Source organism: Falco cherrug, chromosome Z (genome assembly GCF_023634085.1).
Source record: "Falco cherrug isolate bFalChe1 chromosome Z, bFalChe1.pri, whole genome shotgun sequence".
In the NCBI taxonomy this organism is placed as follows: Eukaryota; Metazoa; Chordata; class Aves; order Falconiformes; family Falconidae; genus Falco; species Falco cherrug.
This window is the reverse complement of record NC_073720.1, coordinates 24,289,471-24,312,870: the sequence shown is the minus strand read 5'-3', so window position 1 is coordinate 24,312,870 and position 23,400 is coordinate 24,289,471. Positions and strand designations below refer to the sequence as shown.

General features: G+C 38.4%; 1 protein-coding gene across 3 annotated transcripts in view; it reads right to left on the bottom strand.

Moving 5' to 3' along the window:
• The window catches only part of MAST4 (microtubule associated serine/threonine kinase family member 4), a 274,356-nt gene that overhangs the window by 147,199 nt on the left and 103,757 nt on the right, over positions 1–23,400 (bottom strand). For all 3 annotated transcript variants that reach the window (XM_055699400.1, XM_055699403.1, XM_055699402.1), the window contains one exon: positions 8,003–8,034. In XM_055699400.1, coding sequence (XP_055555375.1) covers positions 8,003–8,034 — 32 coding nt within the window. The remainder of the gene's footprint in view (positions 1–8,002; positions 8,035–23,400) is intronic.

Genomic DNA, 23,400 nt, shown 5'->3' with positions numbered 1-23,400 from the left:
GCACACTGCACGTGCCATTACACCTCCCGTCAGCCCAACACAACTTTAACACAAGGAAACACAGACAATGGGCAGTAGAGTTGCACGTAATTTATGAAGGCTAAAGTAAGCAACACTGTGAGGGAAAAAGATCATGCTACAGTAACTGTTGGCTCCTAAAGCATACAAAACACATGTCCAAAACAAAGTTTTTCATTGTCAATCACAAGGAACCCCAGAGATATGATGAAGATTCAAAAGCTGGTGGCCCTTGACCCCATGTCATATACAAATGACCTGCCCAGACACATGAGACTCTGTGAAGTATTTTAAGTCCTTGCTCAGTTTGCATAAAAAAATTCTCAATAAATTATACATTAAATAGATCCAGCGTCCACTGACAGATCTCAAAAAAAACCCCAACGAACCAGTGGATGAATCTCCTCTGCACAAAGGAGTGGTTTTGTTTTTTTGTTTTTACGAGTTCATAGAATTTTATCAGCTGGCTTGATGCTATTCAGCATCTCCATCAGTGATAAGGAAATTAAATTAAAACCACTGATGAAAGTTCAAAGGTGAAACATTGAAGAAATGATAAATACTGAGGATGACAAGACTGTCGCATATGAAGCGATCTGGATCTCTTGGCAGTCTGTGCTCCTTTACATAAAGATGCATTTTAATCACAAATACAATGCTAAGCAACTTAAGAGAGTGTCTGCTGCGCTTAGCAAACCACCACTAAGAAAAATAACGTAGGAGTGCTTAGAAGACATTGTTCTCCCAGTGTGTTGCTAACGACAAAAGGTGCCTGTAGAAACACCAGCACAGAACTATAAAAGGGAGATAGGACTTTTAGATCTACTCGTAGCATAAGCAAAACATCACAAAATCAGACTTGCAGGGCCAGGGGGCAGGAATCCCCTCAATGACAGCAGTAGAAAACCCCTCAAAGTTAAGGACTTGCATCTACTAGTGTCAGAGAGACAGAAATGTGGTTATTGAGCACTATACAGTACACCTACTATAGCATACTGCCATCAGGGAGAAAACCAGCTAAACGAGCACGTTCTCGTTTAACACAGAAGTGGACACAGAAAGAGTGCTAACAACCCTTAATGCTAAACCATGCACGTCTTAAGAATCAAATGTGGGCTGGGGAGAGCATCTATCTGAGCACAATCCATTCATATTAAAATTAAGAGATGCATTACCTGGCAATAAGAATTAATCCACTCCAATTTCCAAATTAAGATAATGGTAATCTCCAAAATAACGTAAGATGAAAAAGTGACTAGTTTTAACAATTAATGCTTCGTTGTTTATTACAAAGGTACAAGATCAAGGTATTGGGCCTAATCATTTGAAAGTCCAAAATGGAGTTTTAGCTTACTTTAAGCTCAGATGAAGCTGAAGAAAATGAGTGATGAAATGGGAATGAAAATTAAATGGAAGAAAAGAATAGCTGGTTCCATTTTCAGGGCTCTAAAGCTAAGACCTTCTCAACTCTACCCACAGCTTCCACCTTAGAAAAGCCCTTTGTCTTTATCATACAATTTAACAGTACTATGTTGTCTCCTAATATACAAAACAGCTGTGACACCAACAAAGGTAATTTATTATTTTTTGCTACTATGCCTGCAAAACCCTAAACATGGATGCAACTAACCCAACAGAAGAAAGTTACTCTTTTTTGAGATATATTTTACATCAGCAAACTAAGTCTATTGCTCTAACACACAGGCAAAAAGTGGTAAAAGCATCTGATGCTTATGTAATGGAAGTAGAATTTTATGAATAGGTGGATTCACAGCTAATGTGGATACACATAAGCTGTACCCACAGTACAGACTGCACTACCCAACTATCCAAGCCAGGAGACAAAAAGGGCTAGCTCCTGCCAGTCCTGGCTCACATGCCTTCTTGCTTAGGTACTCTGCACTGCCCACTGCCTGCCAAACGTCACCACGCTGCAGAGACATGCAACGAGTCCTTTCCTGGGTGCAGCCTTGCCCCACATCCCTTGTCCAGGCACATCGAATTCCTTAAACTGCCATCAGATGGAGTCTATCAGCACACACTAATTTGCAGTAAAAATTCCTGCCAACAGAAGACATGTGAGCCGCAGCCACAGAGGCAGACACTCTGAAGAACAAACTGATCTAAATATCTATACTTTCAGTGTTACAATGGTACTTATCAAAACACTCACCTCAGGTCAACACATTTACTTCATCCCTACACAAATACAAACAACAATAGCAGCAAAATATACACAGAAGAGAGCTACAGCAATACATATTTCCAGTTCAACACTGTTTTACAGCGTGAGGAACTCATTGCTCACGTTTAGGTGTAACTGTTGATACGTGTATTGCAGAAAGTTCTAAGTATTAGTTTTTCTCCTGTAATAATTCTGATGGAATACTGCATGTTATTGCAACTTAAGGCACTCAACTTCATTCAATGAAGAGCAGATTGTAGAGGCTGTATACTTTCAAACAAAAAAATCGAAACAATTCCTAAAACTTCCATAAACAGAGAAATAGAGAGGTTTTATTTTAATTAGGAATACAAATCTTCAGTAACTTGAGTATCTCAAGACCGCATTTTCAATAGTTTTTATAATTATAATGGAATATATTTTATTTCTCAAAGATTTAGTATTATTTATAGTGATCTGTCTAAAATAATTTAGATATTTTCCAAAACTAATTTCTATTTTCCAGAACTGAAATGAAGTTTCTGTCTTCAGAGATAATGAAACAAATTTTAATTTCTGATGTACCATGACACGAGCACTTTCAGAATAGTGCCCTCCTGCAAAAAGATATTAAATGAAAAAAGCTAAAAAGCTGCATGCATAAGCAAACACACAGGCCCTGAAACATACATATATAAGACAAAGGAAGTAGCAATCTTTCTTACATTTTTTGGGGTACTTTGAGGCTTTTGTGTTATTTTTCAATTTTTCACAGTTACTCAAAATCAATTTCCTTGACTGTCTTTGACAGTTGTGTCTTTTGAATCACAGTGAAGTCTACGGAATTAGGGAGATAAAACTCAAACTCAGAGGTGGCTGCTGGGAGAGTTAGGCTTGTACAATCAAGGTATTTCACTTTTGAGGTTTCCCCTAGGTGCTCTGATGTCTTATCCAAACACTTTTCCACATCACAGGTCCCCTATAAACAGACAAGTTTTTTATAGCTGTATCTATCCATAAGCATACATACAGATGTGCACAAAGACACTGTCAATTGAATTCCAGTTTTCTCCACCTACCTGACAGTGGCCTCAGATCTCTTTTTTTTTTTTTTTTTTTTTTTTTTAAAGTATGGTTGGCATGATTTCATAGTTCCATTCCACTCAATTTCTCATTCCCACTTCTCTGAGGTTAACTGATAGCCCATATTTGTCATTGATAAAAAGTTTCCTACAAACCTGTTATTAACATTCTCAAAACTTATTTAATTAAGCTCCAAAGCAAGCAATAGTTTTAACCAGTGTTTCTCTTGAATTCTTGGCTGGACACACTCTTATGTTGCTGTTATCCAAGGGTATCAGCTGCTTCACTTTAATGTATAAATTTATTTTATGAAAATTCTGTGACCAACTGACATTCCACAGATGCAAGTATATTATATAATTGCTGCTACTAAACTGGAGTCCGTATTTTATAATTACTTAAATTAGTTACTGATATGTCAGGGGAAGGACAGATGCAGCAAAAATAAATACATAAAAGTTATCCAGCTCTAAATCAAACTGAAATTGACAAATTAAAGAAAAGAAAAAGGAAAGACAATTGATTTAGTCTGGAAAAGTCAGGTATTTTACTTCCAGGGCAGGCGCTTTAACCACTGAAGCTCTACAGAAAGTGGGAACCTCCTCTATCTACCCACTTACTTCTTTTTAAGTATTACTGTTTCCAAAGGCTCCTCTCCACCTCACAGAAGCCTGTTGTTAATTCATTTTTAGAAGGGCATTTTAAACCAGAATGTACCCACTTAAAGCTGAGGCTAATTTTTGTGCCATAACCTTTGACTTCATGTCCTGTCTCTGTAGTTCTCATTTTGCTGCACTCTGTAGGTATGGGAAGGAAATAAAAAGAGGATAAAAACATCAATGCCTTAAGTTCAGTGACGGAAACTCACCCAGCTAACACGCAACACAGAGATCTCCTCTGGCTACCTACTCCAGCTAGATACACTCTGAATGTGTAAAGGATAGGGACTTTTAGATGCAATCAGGCATTCTCTGGTTCATCAGAGGATCTGCATGCTTTATACACAGACATTAACAACACTCTGATTATATTTCTATATCTGGTTTAATATTAAACACAAATGTCTCCCCTGATGTTTGGAAGTTTGGTGAAAATAAACTTATTATTAAAAAAATATTGTAACAACATATAGATAATCTATCCCTGTAGTGGCAGTATGCAGAAATATACTTGGATGCAACTCTATTAGAAAACTGTAAAGTGGGATAGTAACAGCCAGGCAGGTTTGTAATCATGATAAGCTTGTATGAAGTCTGTTTTGGTGCTGGAGACAGCCCTACAGAACGCTCCTAGCCATTCATTCTGCCTCCACACCACCACACCTGGTTGCCAGCAAGGCCGCTGTGCAGCTGGACAGTAACACATGCTGAAGAACCTGCATGAAGCTAGCTGCAACCCAGATCAGTTCTGCCTATGTCCAACAAGCACTTGTGGCAGCACAGCCAGGCAGTGCTCTGAGGATGGAAAAGCTCACTTCTTTCTCTACCAACACCTTTATCTCAGAGTTTATACCAACTATGCTAAAATTAACTTTAATGTGGTTTTGTCTCCAATCCTTTCTTCAGGGGTTGCTGGATAACAAATATGTAAAAATAAAATTGGGTTTAATTGTAGGAAGCCCACAGAAAGCTTAACTTACCTCATGAGGTCCAAATGGGGCCCCACAGGCAGACAATCTGGGGAAGAGTGGAAGAGTTCAGCTCCCTGTTTTTCCAAGTTTCCTCCACTTTGTGTCCTCAATTACCTTTCACAGGTATTTTTTTTTTTTTACCCTATAAAACACATTACATGCCTTCTTTTCCAACCCCTACAGATTCTTTCTTGACTTCTGCCACCACCATGACCTTGACATTTAGTCGAGTTTCACTCTACCCTGTCCTTGCATTCACTGAATCTTGTGTAACAGAGCAGGTAAGCTGTCGGTTTCCAGGGAAGTCTCCATATTTTGACTGAGCAATGATAACATAAACAGGTCAGTGAAAACAGATGGCACCTTGGTCCCAGCTGGCTAGTAAATTGACAGCCACAGAGCTAGATCAAAAGGCCAGCTACTACGTGGAGTAACTGCACACATGGTAAGAACATATGTGTCCAATGGCACCATCGGGATACCCCTGGCAGATGAATGGCAAATGAGGTTCAACAAGTAAGCAAGAGTTGCTGACTTGCAGCAGGTAACACAATGTGTTGAAATAGATGCTACAGCTAATTAATTTGGAATAACAACTACTGCACAGGTAGACTCCTTTGCTTATGGTTTAGCTGGCAGTAAGTCAGCATCACGCTCTTTCACTGCGTATGTGATCAACTTAATAAAAGAAACCCAAACACCACTTCCAGCGCCGAGTTGAGCACATAGTTAAGTAAGTACAAGAGCTCTGGTTGGCTCAGCAGAATATGCAGGGAAAGGCCGGTACTATGTATCAGTCACACATCACTTCAAGTGATGTTACTCAGTATGCCTCCTGCCAAATACTCACCTGTCTGTATTACCATATTATATATACGCCATATCCCTTAAAATCAGCAGTCTCCTTTATGTTGTCATAGAAAATTTATTTTAAATTTATCTGTATTTTTATGGAAAACAACTTTGTATGGGCCGGCTGGCACCAGTCTAAAATAAAGTATAAAAAAATACGCAACAAATATAAAACAAAGATTAAATATTTTGCACACTAGCTCTTTGAAACATACACATAGTGAACCATAAGCAAGACACAGTTCCTCAAGCATCACTCTTTCCTTTCATCCTCTGATTGTATCATATAAGAGAGTAAGAGACCACTTCAAAGGTGGGGGGTAGACGGGTGGAAGGGGAATATCAATACCAGTCATTCATCAACTCAAACCTCGCCTTCCAAGCTTCTCTGTATAATTACCCCTGAACCAGCTCCTCCTGTCCTGCTTAAAGCTGCATCCTCAGCAGGCCATTGGCTCTGAAGCTCCAGAAGACAAAGTGATATGCTTACCTGGAGCCATTTGGGACCTCTAGGTGTTTATGGCAATAAAAACATAGGACCTCTCAACATTTTGAAATTGCCTTCACATCAACATGCATGTAACACACAAATAGAGCAGCCAACATGGCCTACACACACAACCCCGGATGCTACAGCCCTTGCTAACCTTAGCACTATAAGCCCTGTTAACTAAGACAGCAGTATTAAAATTTAAAGTACCACCACAGAATCCTAAGCACTTTTAGAAATAGATATGATCATACATGATCTTTACTAGAAGTCTCTAGATCTCTACTATGAAGTCTCAGCAACATTACAGAATGAGCACTTACATCCCGGTGATCAGCCATAAAAATACATACACGAACACAACTGAGGCAACTGCTCTGCAGCCACTTTTCAAACTCTGAGAAAAACATCTAACAGTATTCTATGTCAAAAATCATAGCAAGAGTAAGCAAGGTCGTGGCTACAGATAAAAAAAGGAGCCTCAAGAGCCACTTTCTGCTCTGGCTGAAGTCAACAGTAATTTAGCCATAACTTCAACACAGAAAGTCTTCGGCTCTCACAACAGTTTCAGGTTAATATAAAGCACCAATGCACCAAAAATATTTTTGTTAACTCTTTTTCTATCATTGCAATAATCTTAATGTGGAATTCATTTTATATTTTCTTGACTTTCTTAAATAATGGGCTGGCTTACTATTAAGTTTAAGACTTTTCATGTGTCAGAACCAAAAACAAGGAAGTCTTTTCCAAGTCAACAGATGTCCTGTGAAGTACAGGCTTTAGTATGCCATTTAAGTCAGAACAACATAGCAGTTCACTTTCCCAGCAATTACAGTTTCAGTTATTCACATAATTAACCTATCACTAAAAAAAGCTACACAGCACTATGAAGTTGAAAACAACTACAGAAAAATAAAATCAAATAACTGGCCTTTTGTGCAAGGGCTTAGGGTTCTATTCAGGTGTTGCCACACTAACACAAGCTTATTCAAGTACAGTGATACCCTTATAGTCCTAAGGTATTTTTTTGAAAGAAGGTAGCAAGAGAACAGAGTTTGTCAAGACATTTTGCTATGTTCTTATCCCAATACTATCTCAATAAATTACTAATGAAGAACAAAAAATAAACCAGATACAAATAAGAATACAAGCTTTCAAACCAAACAGTTCAAAAACACTAGAAAAATAATTCCCAGGCACAGATATCTGACCACAGCACAGCTAAAACACAGTATCTGAGTTCATGTTATTGTAACTCAGTAATAATTTGTATGGAACATATAGTCTTTACTTCCACTAACCAAAGCATAGCTTAACAACCCTGTATGTTCAGTAGAACTCATCTATTCTTTGTTCCTACCTTTTCATCCATAGGTATGACTACAGAATTTTGTAAGGAAACAGTTTTACTTACCTGTCAAGTTTCATTTATATCATTCACAAAAAAACCCCAAATTTCTTCCTTGATATTTAACAACACAAAACGTCAATACAAAAGAAGAGCTTCAACAAAAGAACTTCTTGTCACTCTGGAAATCCCCCACAAATGCTCCTCTAGAAGAGGAGGATGGGCATAAAAAAGGTCAATGCACAACCCACAGGTTTTCATTTACAATCTTAATTTCTTTGTATGTGTTTTAAGGCAGATCAACAGCCACATTTAACTCTCATTTTAACTGCCCTGAGAAGAAGACTAACCTAGTCAAAACCTGTCAAAACTACATACTGTACTGTGAGCACAATAGAAAATATTTCATATACTCACAAACTTCCTCTTCTTGGAAGGCTCAACTCCTTCTGCAACAGAAAAAAGTTACACTGTATTAGCAATAAAGCATTTCAATTCCAAGTGGCCTTTTTAAGACAAGTACTGTAATCCTTCCACCACAATACTAATAGACAGACTGAAGTGGTGTATTTGTACTACAAAAGATGATACAGATTTTATATGCCCCACCTTTTACTTTTTGCCTTCCATTCTTATTTGAAATATTAAGATTAGCAAAGTGAAAATTCTACACCTCTTTATAGCAGCCATGTTAAAATGCTTCAAACAATAAGATGGAAGTCACATAAAAAAACCTTACAGTCAGAGCTATGAGGCTTTGGTAACTGCACGAAAATTTGCAAGAGTCAGTGACAAAGATATACAAAGTTCTTAGCAGTATCCATCATTCGCAAAAGTTACCAACAGGATCAACACCTAAATAGGTGACCATTGCCACCAGACTTTCTACACTATGTTTTTTAACCCAAAAATCATTAAGTACACAACAGTTGGCCAATTATAAACCATTATTATTTATTACAATCTTCTGCAAAGTACTAGCATAACATCAGCACTGCTGTTGTATAAACATTTGCACAACTCTTGCTTAGAAGATTTAAAATACTGATTATGGGACTGACCAGATAGCCTGCTAATAAATTGCAGACAGAGTTTATTAGCATTTTAGTGTAGAAGAAAGCCACAAGATCCATAATGTTTTGCCCATCTAAAATAAGCATTATATATATATACACCCACAAGTAGATTATCTTGTATTGTACAAATCACAGAATAGCTGAGGCTGGAAAGGACCTCTGGAGATCATCGGGTCAGACCTGCTCAAAGCAGGGCTGATTGCAACAGGTTATTCAAGACCACATCTAGTTCAGTTCTGAACATCTGCTCAGAAAGAGACTGTACAACCTCTCTGGGCCACCTGTTCCAGTGTTCCAACTACCCTCACTTTTTCCCATGTCTCACATGAACTTGTATTCTGACTGTCGTCTTTGCAGTCATGTCCAGCAGGGAGTACAGCCTGCATTTAAATAAAGGGACAACTTGTCTCGCTTGGATACACAGATACATTTAAAGGTGAAGAGCATCACAGAAGACAAGGCTGCATGTGAGAGTGATTCAAGTTACGTGTACGCATGTCCTTAGTCACTCAACCGCAATATCTTATCTTTACTTTCAATATCCTCACAAAAGGTTGTTTTCAAGTATGAAACAGTTTGCAATCTGAAAGCTAAAGGGAATAATCACAGAATTCTCTTTCAATGAGAATATGCATATATGCATATATATGTATGCTGTGTACGTGCACACATATATGTTTATTTCTCACAGCACATAAAATTATAGGCATTGACCAGAAAACGCACATGAAAATACAGCTGGATAGATAAAAATACTTCAGCTGGGTACCTTAGAAAAGACCATAAGGGAATTAGTAATTATGTATTCTTCACAGGCCTTTAAATGGTGTGCAGTAAATAAGGCCCAGGCTGCTAAGTGAATGATAAGGATTAAAATATCAAGTAGCTGCTCAATTCCTGAGCACCACCCATCCTGTTCACTGAATGAGGCAGGAAAAAATAGTGTGAAACAATGTAATTAGAGATCATAACGCAAAAGCATAGGAGAGCAGACTTAGGGGCCTTGGTAACAAATTCTGGCACTTCCTAGGAAGTTCCAGCAACTGTTCAGAATTTGTAATTCAGAATAAGACCTTTTAGCATAACATGTGCTTACATACAAAAGAACAGTTACACCTGCATACAATATTGCATTATGAAGGTGAGTAATTCCCCTAAATTTAAAATGTCACATTCATCATGAACAAAATGTAACTGCAATTTAGAACCCACGTACTTCCCTTTGTATGTTTTTTTTCTTTAATATTTACAATGCCATTGTGTTCTATTTCTAACGTAAAACTTTACTTCCAATGCTAGGCACTATAATACTGTAACAGGCAATGCTTGTAGAAAAACTGCCAAAATGTATGAACAAGAATCACATCCCATTTAACAGAGCTGCAAAGTATACTTCAAATTTGTTTCTTATGATTCAGGTGTGGGTTTGTTTGGGTTTTTTATTTGGTTATGTTTTTTTTAAAATCAAAGAATGTTTGGGTTATAGTTTACCATTATAACACCACAGCAAATGACACACTGTCTTCTGGAGACACTTGAAGTCACAGTAATCTCTTGGCCCATTTTCATGAACATTGTCCTGAAGCACTACTTTGGACTACAGAATGAGCTTCCATAAGAGGTAACTCACTGTAATGACTTGATGATAAAGATGTTAAGAACTGCCGAGATCTCTCCATACAAAGTAAAAAATGAAACAAAACCTTGATCATGTAATTCGTACAGGAACACTTACAAAATGTTACAAACAAAGCATTTGTAAGGCTAGATTTTAGAACAGTATACACATAAACAAAACAAGGAATAAAATAAAACAAATATCCTTCCTCGATAATGTCTATACTCTCATATTTCCTATCTATCACAGAATTAATACACTAAAACTTGTTCTTCTGTCTCAGATGAGGCTGAATTTTTACAGCTTTTACATGATTTTTTCAGTGTCGCTTAGAACTCACCTGACACAAAAGATTTTTGCACAGCCTGAAAAAATTACAGTATCATCAGCTGTGTCAGTACAGACTTTCTTACTCCAGACAAGGCTCAACGTTGTGCTACCTTTGTAATAGTATAACAGAGCTCCACAGCTGGGTCTACACAAAGCAGGTGGGAAAAGTGTAAACATGCTCTACATGGGGCTAGCCTATAGCTTAGATTAATAATTTATTTTCTAGGTATATAATAAACATCCGTACCATTCAAAAACTAAAGCTGCCATTTTTACTCCTCTTCTCCCAGCTGTTTTACTCTCAGCCACGGAAAACAGGAAAGCACTGAACGGTACCATACTGAAAATCACTTAGTTCTTCAGGCTCGCAGTGCTCCAGCTCTATCGCAGTTACGCTGCAAAAGACCTGCAATGACTTCAGAGTTTTCTGGCATTACACCGTTTCCTTTCTGAAAGTCTCAATAAGACTCAAAAGACCAGCTGTTCTAGTTCTGCTGCACAGCACCCAAAACATACGGACTGCTGAAGGTAAAAATGTAGTGGTGTCAAGACCTTCAGATCACATACTTAGCAGGCAAGGCCCTGGAGAACTAAAAAGAGAAAAAAGATGCCTTCACTACACCCTGCATGGTTCTCAGGCAGCAGTTCTGCCCCAGAGGGCATCACTATGCTCTTCTGCTCTTGCCTTGCATGGAATCCTCCTCTGGCTGCTTGACTTGGGCTAGTTTCAGGGCTCTTTCATGACAGTGCAATAACACAAAGCAGACTGAATGAACCAGAGACTCCTGCCCTTGAGGATCTTTGTGTCTCAAAAACTGGTCAGAAAACATAGTAAACCTTGACTCAGGTTTAAAGGATCTGTGCACATTGTGCCATACTGCTCTGATGTTGTGTTAAGACCCATCCGTATTGAATTTAATTGCAGCTATCATTAAACGCCACACTCTGATTTTACTATCAGTATCATGGTTTTACAAGTACAGATACTTTTGGATTATTCCAATAACTATGATTCTTCCTCTGATCCTACACATGTGTAAGACTTCAGTATGGACAAGTTCAGTCAATGCACCAGAAAACAGACATCCAGCCTTATCAAAAAAAACCAACCAACTAACTGAATAAAGGATATTGAACTTCATTCTGGGTCGAACTTTTCACCCTACTAACTGGAAATACGGTTGAAATAATAGACCTATATAAAAAGGTTTAAACAACAGATGTGACTTAGACTAACTAACCTCATCTCATTTCTGTAAATATTACCAGCAAATTACAGAAAAATTAAAGTATTGAGTTTCCTCCCCTATATGGGAAGAAGATGTCATTAATTCATTGCTTGTTGAGGGTTCAATTTAAAAAAAAATCAGTAAAAAGTAGACACATTCATAAGCTGCTAAAGACACAGCTAAAGCTGTCAATACAGGTTGATTTTAGAACCACAGTAGATTCGCTTCACCTTCCAACAACTGCAATGTTCAAACATTCAAAATTTTTTACTTCTCAGAATTTTCATTTGTCCAATGAAGTAGTCTGAAATAATGTACCTTTTCAAGATAAATTCCAGTAATGCATTCATCAGCTGGGGAGGTGTTAAGTGTGTTAAAATTAGTATGAATCATTTTTTACATTGTTGCTCTACCCATCATCATAGTCTGTGAGCATCTGAGGGCTTTCTGGTAAAATGTTAGATCTTAATACACCGCATTAAGAATAGGTTAACACTGTAACATTAACACTGCATTAATAACAGTAGGAAGAAAAAAATCAGCAATAGCACACAATTCACCTTCTTATCATGAGCACTGACAGCAAGTGTTACTGCTTTGAGGGATGCATGTGAAGCATTTTTTTCTTAAGCAATTACTATGTTTTTGCTGAAGAGAAGCTGGGGAATGACAGCAGATTTAGCATTTGGATGTGGAAATAAGGAAAAAAAGCAGAGCAAGTAACATAGTACAGAATTGTACTGATCCATCAGGGAAAGGGCGTGCACTGTGCAAGAGCTTTTTACAAACTAATCTTTTATCTCTTTATAAGATTAATATATCAAGACATTGTATTAATTCATTGTAAATATCTTCTAAGCAAGGCAGTAGCAGGTTATGCTTTTTATTTGATTGCTTCTACCTTTGCCAACATTCAGTTCTTCAGATTCACAGAGCATACTATCAAGGGGCTCAGCGTGGAGACAGACCAACCACCCCATCAGCGGAGCCTCAGCACCGCACACCAGATGTGTCTCTCCTGCTGCAATTCCGTTTCTCCATCAAAGCTGTCCTTGTTCTCATGACAACTTACAATGTTTCTGGTTCCAAGAACAGTAATCCCCTGCCTCAGAAACAGTTGACTATGAACCCTAGGGTTGAATTTTACAAATTCACCAGTTCAAGAGAGGATTAACAGATTTTCAGAAAGATGCAGAAAGGTGTTCAGCTCTTTCTTTCTCAAGGTGTTCTCACTTGGACCTGATTTCTTACAAAACGGGTGTAACTACAGAACTGTTCTCCCTTCCAGATGACCCAAGTGAGTTGTTTGGATCACCTCTTTCTCAAAAATCCTGGCTTGTCCCAGATTCAATTCTGTATTTACTTTTTTCAGGAGAACTGTACTGATCACCTCCTTCACTGGTTACAGAAGCCCCCAGTCAAGTTCATCATCTTTCCCTTTCCGCAGTAGCTGCCAAGGAGCTAGGCATTATTAATGCCTGATGGTAAAGCCTGACATTCTGTCTTTCAGCTGAGGGCTTCCATATTCTTTCCAGTCATCCAGATGCAGCCATCAGTTTACCAGAGTTTTTGTTTAGTGTGTGCCCTCACCAATTAAATCAAATGTCATCTCTTCACCAGCATTTTCATGAATGAAAGCTGCCACTTCTGCATGACAGGCTCTGGAAGGTAGTTACTGCTGTTCAGACAAGACTCTTCCAAGCTCTCCCATGTCACCTGCAGAACACTCCTTGGCACAGAACACAAGGCTTCTTTTAAATATTTTTAACTGTGCATTCCAACATACAGGGATGTTATTCTGCATGGTAACTTATGCCCTCACATCCCCAAACACTAAAAAAATCCTCATAAATAATGAATTTGAAGTCATAAATTAGCAACAACTACTGCAGATTTTAACAGGGGATATACTGTAAAAGGCACTCAAGCTCAGATTTACCAGAAAAGGTCACATTATTTTTGCCTAATTCAATGTTCTGTGTTCTATACAATTCATTTTTATCTCTTCAGTTGATTTCCCTGCTTTTGTTACAGGCACTGCTGACTTCATCTTTCCAAGTAGAAACATACCTGTGCATCAGCTATATGGGTTCTGAGTTGATGTAAAAGGAAGACCCAGGTGCCTACTTCAAGCTAGGCATTATCAATTTAAATGTACATTACCTGGATCAAAAAGAATGTCGAACAGGCCACATATAAAAAACATACAATAAAAACAAATCAATTGCTTTATCATGTACAATGCAGAAGCAATTTAAACAATCTATTTGTATTTTCCTATAGATGAACCACATACAACATTTAGATTTGTAACAAACTAGATGCAACTAAGTAAACAGCAGATAAATCAGGTTTTGCTTTGTCTAGTATTCTACAAATTTTCTTATAGCATTAAAGAACCACTGATTCCTATGGAAGAAGGTGAAACATTTCAGAATTATTTCATGTGTTAACAAGGATTTTCCTATGAACTACACTATAGTCTGAAGTTTTTCCAATTATGGGATTGGTAGTAACATTTAGCAACGAAAAGAACTTGCTCAGAAAGAATTACATTGTTTAAGAGATACAATACAAATGACATACAACTAAATTTTGAAATAAATTAACAGAAAGCAAAGAACACCTCCTACACCAGAATGCACAGGCTGTAACTGTCTGTTGCGGGGAAAAGAAAGCTAAAGTACAACTGTTTCTTCAGACAGTAGCAAGCATCTGAATGAATGCCTTGTAGTCACAGCCATTCTCCTGAAAAGAGAGAATACTACAGGAGTCAGTCACTGGAAGAAGTTGTGAGTATAATCTCTTCATTTACCTTGCAAAGAGGAGAAAATAATTAAATTGACTTGGCCAGATAAAGAAAAAAAAAAAAAATCGAAATTGCTACGAAACATACCCTTTTATAGGAATAAAACTCATCAACTCAGAAAAAAGTGCTTATTGGTATGCTTAATTTACACCAACTGAATCCGTTAATACTCAACACTTCAGAGACATACCAAATCAACCAAACAAAACCCCAAACACTGCAGCAGTAACCTACCCATCGAATGAGAAATAGTAATGCAATTAAGAATTATTCAGGCTATGCTTGATAACATTATCTCAGTTATATCTCAAGATTTCAACCAAAAGCAGAAGTGGTAGAACATGTCAATTCTACTTTCTTACAAAAATAATGCAGTGTAGCTTATTTGGAGAATTATTTACTACTGTCATTAGTGAAAGGTGAAAATTCCCTTTCATGAGAAGCACAAACAGAGCAATTAGACTATTGCCAACATTGACTCAGTAAATCTCTGTATTAATTTTCTAGTGGTCTGACCTTTACTTCTTTCAAATACCTCCTAGTAAAATATAATAGAAAACTATTACTTCAGGTTCTGTTTGTTGCCTACCATATTGCACTCTTAGCTCAACTTTTTAAAAATAAATAAATAACCATGTTTCTTCAATGAAAAAGCATGAAAATCCTGAATGAACTTTCCACCTTAAACTGCACAAAACCATTTCATCTAACACTGCGTTAGAAAATCCATGCTCCATTCTGACCTGCTGTCGTACAGTCTATTTCACCCATCGGCAAAGCACCACATCACCACATTACTAATGGATAAAACTGTAAAGTGTTTGAAACACCAGCACTAAATGTATTCCAGCTGCCAAGTTCACACGACTATTGTCAACTTTAGAATTTAAGAGTGGTTTCATATATTTGGGGGAGGCATATGGGAAAATCACACAAGACATAAATGCCACTTACTGGTACAACTGTTCAGCTGAACAAATATGAAAAATGATACAGTTTATCAGAATTGGAAAATCCTGAATGCCTTTTGACTAAAGTCAAGGACTTCTCCAGGTTCTGTTTGATTGTCTAGGTTATTTCATCCAACTGAAAGCAGTGGTTTAAATCAGGCATACCTACACAGGATTGTGCTTATTATTAAAAAGCAAAAGGAAAAAGCAACACCACAGCACGCAGTGGCCAGCTTCGGCACTTCTTGACAATGCAGTTGCTGGAGACAATTATGCTCACAGGAATCTAGTTGCCTTCCTTTACCTAGCTGTGGATCATGTTTTGTTTTATACAATGTTTGGTATTATACAATGAGTATGTTTAGCAGCTGCTGCTGAACTTTGTTGAAATCAGTAACTAGACGATAAAATGATTAAGCTTGCCTTTAGTATGAAAGAGATTTGCCTACATTAGACTTCGATCACAACAGTTTTTCTTAAGTCATTTCACACAGGATAGAAGGGGCTAAAAAAAGTCCAAACCCATTTATTCCTTTTTCTAGGACTGCTACCACTAACAAAACACAGGCCTTGCTCTACCTAGACACATGCACAACCATCAGCTGGAAGGGACCATGTATGCTGGAAGGGAAAGTACACTTGAACTAAGTTCTAAGCCACGTTCATCAGAGGAACTGAGTCACGAGAGCCTTTCCAAGGGGGTTCTCGTGCCCATAGTGTCCGCTCTGGGACCCACAGAGCTAAGTTCTGCATCTGATCTTCATGCAAGGGTAAAGAGAAGATTTTGGGCAGGCCAGGAACAAAGGGCAAAAATCTGTTTGTTATACTTTCCCCACCTCAAAATCACATGGAACAGCAGTGGCAAACCACTAAATATTCATTTTCAGCAGAAAACAGAAATATATCTTCTGCAGAAAAAGGTTAATTTATGTTTTCTCTGTTCATCATCCCAGATCTTCTGCCCCTTAAGCAATTAAAGGTCTCAAAATTAGGCATTTTTATTAATGTTGACATTTAAAGCAGTATTTATAAATTCAAATTTGATTGGTTCAGCTGACCCCACAGCTTACTGGTAATATACTCCACTGATGTGGAAGAATAGTTCAAGTTTGAGGGCAAGGGACACACTGGAAAAATTAAGACTGTCTGGAGACCAGAAATGTAAGTATCAATCCCATTTGTGAAAACAACTTAGTCTAAATGAACGCTTGATGTTTTCCCTTAAAACCTGTAGTCACATGTTTCTCTCAACAAGCTGAAATTTGATTATTTCCTACAGATCTTTAAATGCCCCAAAATACCTGAAAGATCCATACTAGTGTCTGCCACTCCCAACCAAGAGACATTCTTGCTTAAGAAGCCACATTCTCATGACCTTTCATCTTTGCCACTATTATAAACATTAACATTGCTCTTCATGGGCCTTCTCAACATGTCTCCTACTTTGTCTTCTGCTTGTTTGCCACACTTGGTGCTGAACTGCAGACATTATTACTGCCAATACTGCTCTTCCTGTATGGTAAGCAAGAGGCACCCCCACCACCAGCTGCTGCACAAATCTTCAATTACTAGTCAACACTGCAAAGCAATAAAATCGATTTCAACCTCTCTAAAGACAATATGGCAAAAATATCCTCAATTCTTATTGATACTACACTGCTTTCCCTGCTGACGTTACCCAGGTTAGCTGTGATCTCAATTTTGAGTATCCACTGCAAGGAAGACAAGAAGAAGAAAGGTAATTTTTCTTTGGGGATCTGAACGCTCTTTTTAAGCATTCCTTTCCTTATCAGAAAAGGGATCATAATACAAACATTAGCAGTCTGCTATTTCTGGTTTTATTCACAAGTCTCAAAATGTGTACAGATATACCTGCTGCATCAATCACTGACCTAAAAACTCTGACACAGGCAGGAAGCTGATGTCTAGCAAAGACCACCTTGAGGCACAAACCCAGCTTCTTAATACTGACAATTTCACTGGAAAAATCCTTGAAAAAACAATACAAAATACTAGACCAGTGCTTGAGCACTGTATTAGAATTTGTGAACTCCTGACATTAAATAAATCACTGTTTCAGTCTATGCAAGTTTTTCACCTAAAAAACACAGTGGACAGACAATCCTTCTCAGCTACAGAAAGCAAAATTGCAACAGTGATAAATCCTTTTCTGTAATTTATATCATCACTTGGTCTCTCTGTATCTGCTAGCAATAAAGTCAGGTATATTTTATAGTTGTTGTTTGCACTACTACAATTCTAGGTAAATTGAGATTAGGGCCTAGATAATATTTCAGTTTATTGCCATTTAATAGCCAATTTCATCCCACTCCCTTGTCTAACATGGCAGATGGATTGTTCTAAGTCAAACTACAGTAAATCACATCAGCAACTGTATTAAGTTTGTGCAAACATTACATTTTTTTAAATTCCCTTTTACCTTTGACTGATAATCCTATTTATACTGTCTTAATAAGGTCTAACAGTGTACGTGAAGGTTACTTGAATTTATACCTCTCTCTAGTATGTTAGTCGGCTAGTTTCTGTTGTGAAATATCTACTAATTAATTGGAAGAACCTTCAAATGCCACAGAAATTTCTTGTGTGACAAGTCTCAAAGACCCTCAAAAAAAAAAAAAAAGATTTTTAGGACAAATACCTTCAGTTAGGCATCTATTCAACATGGAAAGTTAAAGACTGCAAACCACAGTTTCTTCTCTACACTTTCTAGCTGTTTTAAAGCCCACAGGAGGCAACCCAATCCTAAACAGACTTCTGCCATAGGGAATAGCATAACAAATCCCTCCTAGTCCCTGTACTGATTTATATGAGTCATCTGGCAGGCTAAGTCCAGCAGCTTTCACCTTTCCTGCAGTCATGCCACCAATATATCTGAGTAAAGTAAAGCACTTGTGTATTTCCCATGGTAATTTAATTACTGAAGACAAGTACATGCAGAATAAAGTAGGTCTCTGGGGGAGAAAAAAAAACCTGTATTTTTGACAACACAAATCTTATCTCAATACGGTTGAAATACCTCCCAACGCTGGTGCCCTCATCCCCGTCATCATCCTACTTCTTGGTAAACATTTCAAATTCTAGCCCACAGTTCAGTCCCACTCCATCCCCTTTTTTTTTTTTTTGTGTCCACACTATGCAGACATCCCACACCTAAATGAGGATGTATGTCCACTAATGTAATCATATCTTAAGACTACACTTCTGTAATATTCTTTTGCGTACATACTAGCCTTTATGCCAGCCAAACAATTTGCACCACAGCTATTTCTATTTTTAATCAACTGGGAAGCATGCAAGCACCACTGAGATAGAGGCCACACATATGAAGCAACAGCTGAAAACATCTAATTATAACTTGGCACTACCTTCTACAAAACTGAAGTTTTACTGAGTAGAAAAAGGAATACTGTGGATTAATTTTGTTTCCATTTTGTGGTAGAAGGCTGTAAAATCTATCCAGTAAAATGAATATTACTGACAGACTGACTTGCTCAGACTAATTTTATAAGGAAGGCAACCTTAAATTGCCAAAGAGAGGATCCACTTGTAATATCTGACTGCAAGCTATCTTCTGCTTCTATATTTATACCTCTGCCAGACTCTCTAACGCTTGATAAACATAACTTTCTAGCAATCAATTGACTATCAAATCAAACCTCTATCAGCTGTTGCCAGAGAGGAGCGCTAGGGAATAGTACTTTCTCTGCACTCCCCTGCCTACTGGATGATTTATTTTTTAAAAGAGCAGATCCTGTGATTAATAAGTTACAGTAATACCTTATTCTTGGAGCAGACTCTTCAATTAGTGAATTTACAGCAAATTGAATTAAATACATGCTGAAATTTACAGCAAAAAGCAGTAAAGTTCTAAGAATGCCTGTGGGTTTAAAATTTACTTAAGATGTAGTCTAGCAAGATATACAATAGCATCTGATCCATCTAGCCACTTATTACTGATAGTCATAAGTAAATAATTCTTTTTACTGAGGCTTCCCACCTATTTAAGACCTTCAGTCTAGGTTTAGCAGGTGGAGACATGGTTCTCAACAGCAAACTATTTCTTTACAACTTCAAGTCACGAGACACAGGTAGGTAGAGAAGAACACAGTTCTAGAAAAATGTTATCAGCTTAAGAGTTACAGTATGTGCAACAGTGACCACTGCAATTCCAGAAGAGACCTCGTAAGCAATAAAGAATGCTTTAAATAACCTTTATTTACAGATGCTGCAGAAATTTTTCAGTATGAGTTAAAATTACCATGCTCTGTAACCAGTTGATAAGGTACTCACACCAGAAAGACTTGGAAACAAACAATCTCTGCTGAAACGTCCTCTCTCTTCACAACCAGCTTGCAGTTTTTAATCTGATTCATTCTACTATCATTCTACTATTTCCAAGCTAACAAAATTCAAAATAATCTTCATAACTGCTATCTACAAGCATTCTGAATGTATACTGGCAGTCTATATGGAATACAGATTTATTCATATTATGTACTGAAACACAAGAGTTTGAAAATAGTCTGAATGCTTTCCCTTATAACTCCTTCACAACTTCCATGCTCCCATATCAAATTGATTTTTGGCTGTTACCTTTCCCAGCTTTATTTTAGATCATTACTCCTGCAGCACTTTTAACATTGTCTTCCTGTGTTTGTATTTGTTATCCAAAAAGAAGTTCTAGGAAACAAAATATTCAGCAATCCTTTATATTAAGCTTCCATTTCATGGCACCACCAAATAATGTAATATATATGGCAAAAGATATGTAAAGACTACATCTACACTAGGTTTTTTTTATGTATGTCTGAGAACACACCCTGCACTGTGGGTCAGAGCAGACTAGTTAGAACCCACAGTGTTTCAGCATCTTTGATACGGTCTATACTGCTTATCAGCTAAAAGATGCTATGCTGAAAAGGCCACTTGAGAGCTCTGCATCACCACAGAGCAGGCAGAGGCTAGCATGCGGTGAGTACCACACCCTTCGATCAGACAGTTGGTCACACTGGAAAGGACCTCTGGAGGCCATCTGGTCCTGTTCTCCCTTCAGAGCAGGGCTAACTTCCAAGTGAGAGCAGGCTGCTCCAGGCCTTTGCCACTCAAGTTTTGAATACCTTCAAAGGTAGAGCCCTCTGGGTAACTCATTCCAATGCTTAAACACCTCAATTAAGAAAAATTTATTCTGCCTATTCAGATTTTCCCTTCTGGCAACCCGTTAGTGTTTCCTCTCATGTTTTTGCACTGCACCTCCATGAGCGTGTCCATCTATTATGTGGTGAAAGACAGCCATTAAATCCCATCTTGGCCTTTGCAACGCTGAACAAACCTAGCTCCTCAGCCCCTCCCTGTACAAAATGAAGTCCAGCACCTTTCTTCTACCAGGGGCTCAAGTTTGGATGCAGTTATTTCAGATGCATCTCTTAAGTGTCAGTTAGAGGGGAATAATCACCTCCCTCGACCTACCAGCTATGCTCTTTCAATTTTACCTACTTTCTGCACACCCTGTAATTGCACAATACACATATTTGTAATCACAAATACATAAAGGTACTGTTCATACCTTCAGCAGCTGTTTAGCACTGGTTAGATAAGCTAAATACTCCTGCCACTGCCTGTTGTTGCTCATTCTGCTGTCAAATGGTCACTTTCACACCCAACGCATGATATGAGGCAACTCAATACTGCATGGACGGAGGAAGTACCTCCTCCAGTACCTAGAGAGAAGAGTCCTCTCAAAACATTGTTATTACTTCTCTCTCACATGCAGGTCAGTCTCAACCACTTCCAGGCCTGACCCAAAAAAGACCGAAGACACAAGGTTGCACAGACAGGACTAACCTAGGAACCTAGAACCGCCACCAGCTGTAGGCCCTAAGATCCAGATCCAAAGAGAAATCTGTAGAGAAGAGGCTCACCACTGTTTGAAGCCCAGCCTTCCCCGACTTGCATCAAATCAATCAATCAATCAAAGTCTGGACACAAGCTCATAGCTGGCCAAATTCACAACACCGTATCTTTACAACTCTACTAGCTTTTGCCAGGACAGGCCAAGATGCTTTCCACTCAGTAAGGATCAGTCTCCACATTGGAAATTCACAGAGCACGTCCCTTGCTGCTCCGAGTCACCCAAATCACTATGCCACAAATGCACTTCTCTGGGTTCAGGACAATCTGCTAAATGCATGCTGACATGCAGGCAAATCACCTATAGTCTGCTGACCATAGACAGAGGATCTTCTGGGCAAGTTGTACCTCAGCATCCTCTGAATCAACACTGCTGCTTTCATGAGATACACCGTCTTGCTTCCAAGTCTCCCAAATATAGTTGTTCTCTCACACCGATGAGGTTAGGAGACAGATGAAGGAAACCCAGGGACCAGACATGTAGAACAAAACACCCCTACAAGCCCCCCAGGATGTATTCCTAGGCACAAGAACAGTATTCCCTCACCAGTCTGATGGTCTTCCCCCACCCCCAGTGTCCCTGATACAGGCAACAGTCTCAGTAAGCTGTGCAGGCTGGGCTTCCATAACATCCTGCCACCTGGGCAAACAGCTGCTGCGCAGGAAGGCAAAAGGACTAAAAGGGGTTCCATCAGTCTTTATGGAGCCAAGAGACAACATACCATTTCAAACTAACAATTTTGCTGGGTTTGGGGGGGGGCTGTTTGAATTTTTTTGTTTTGTTGTTTTTTAAACTAGAAAGTGCTGAATCAACAGGCTTAATGAAAGACATGTTAGTTTTGTGGATGGCAATTTGCCATCTCCAGCCTAAAAGCAGCTGGCAAAGTAGCTGTTGCTTTAGGATGGCAACAAGACATGAGAATGGTGGCTTCTGTACACCTACCTACCCCTACCACCAGGAGCAAATGGCAGCTCATCCTGAGGCAATAAATAGAGACCAAGGAGAGTGATAAAACAAGCTGTTGGAGAAACTTCTGCCAATGGGAAGCAGTGAATTAATTCCTTGTTTTGTTTTGCTGGCATAGGCAGCTTTTGCTTTACCTCTCAGCCTACAAGTTTTCTCACTTTTACACTCTATTCTCTTCCTGATCCCACCAGGGGGGAGGGGGGAGTAAGCGAGCAGCTGTGTGGGTCTTAGTTGTCAGCTGGGGTTAAAGCATGACAGTACAGTAGGGCATTGGAGTATGGTGGAAAACTGCTGAAAAACTAGGTAATAAGAGGAACCAAAAGCTAACACAGCTTATGTCCACAGAACTGCACTTCGGTTTATTTTTCTTTGACTTTCCACATTGAGGGAATTACCTGGACAGATTCTAACATTACTGCGCACAGAAAGTAGCTAGTCAAGAGAATGGGCTCCTTATGAGACAGTACAGACTCACTCAAAATTATTTTCCACTCTTACTTAAAAAATAATAATAATAATAAACAACCCCACCACCACCAAAACATACTTAATTCGGTTTTACATCTGTAACCCCCAAAATGCCCTTCCCCTAGACCCCCAAACCAACAGCTTAGTAATGACAATGTTTTTACAGGCTAAAAGGAATAATTAATACAAGTTGGGAACAGTAGCAGTCAACACAACTAATAATTAGTCAGAAAGAACTGGGCTAACAATGGTGATTGAAGTCATAATTTAGAATGCAAGACAATGTCTGTGCATTTTTCTTTCTTTCGTAAAACCAAGGCTTTTCTTTCAAGACCAGGACTACTGCCACTGATCTACTTGAACCTGTATCAAGACTGTATGTAAATAATTTGATGAATTCTGCAAGTCCATAAATCTAAACAAAAGTGCAGAACAGGATT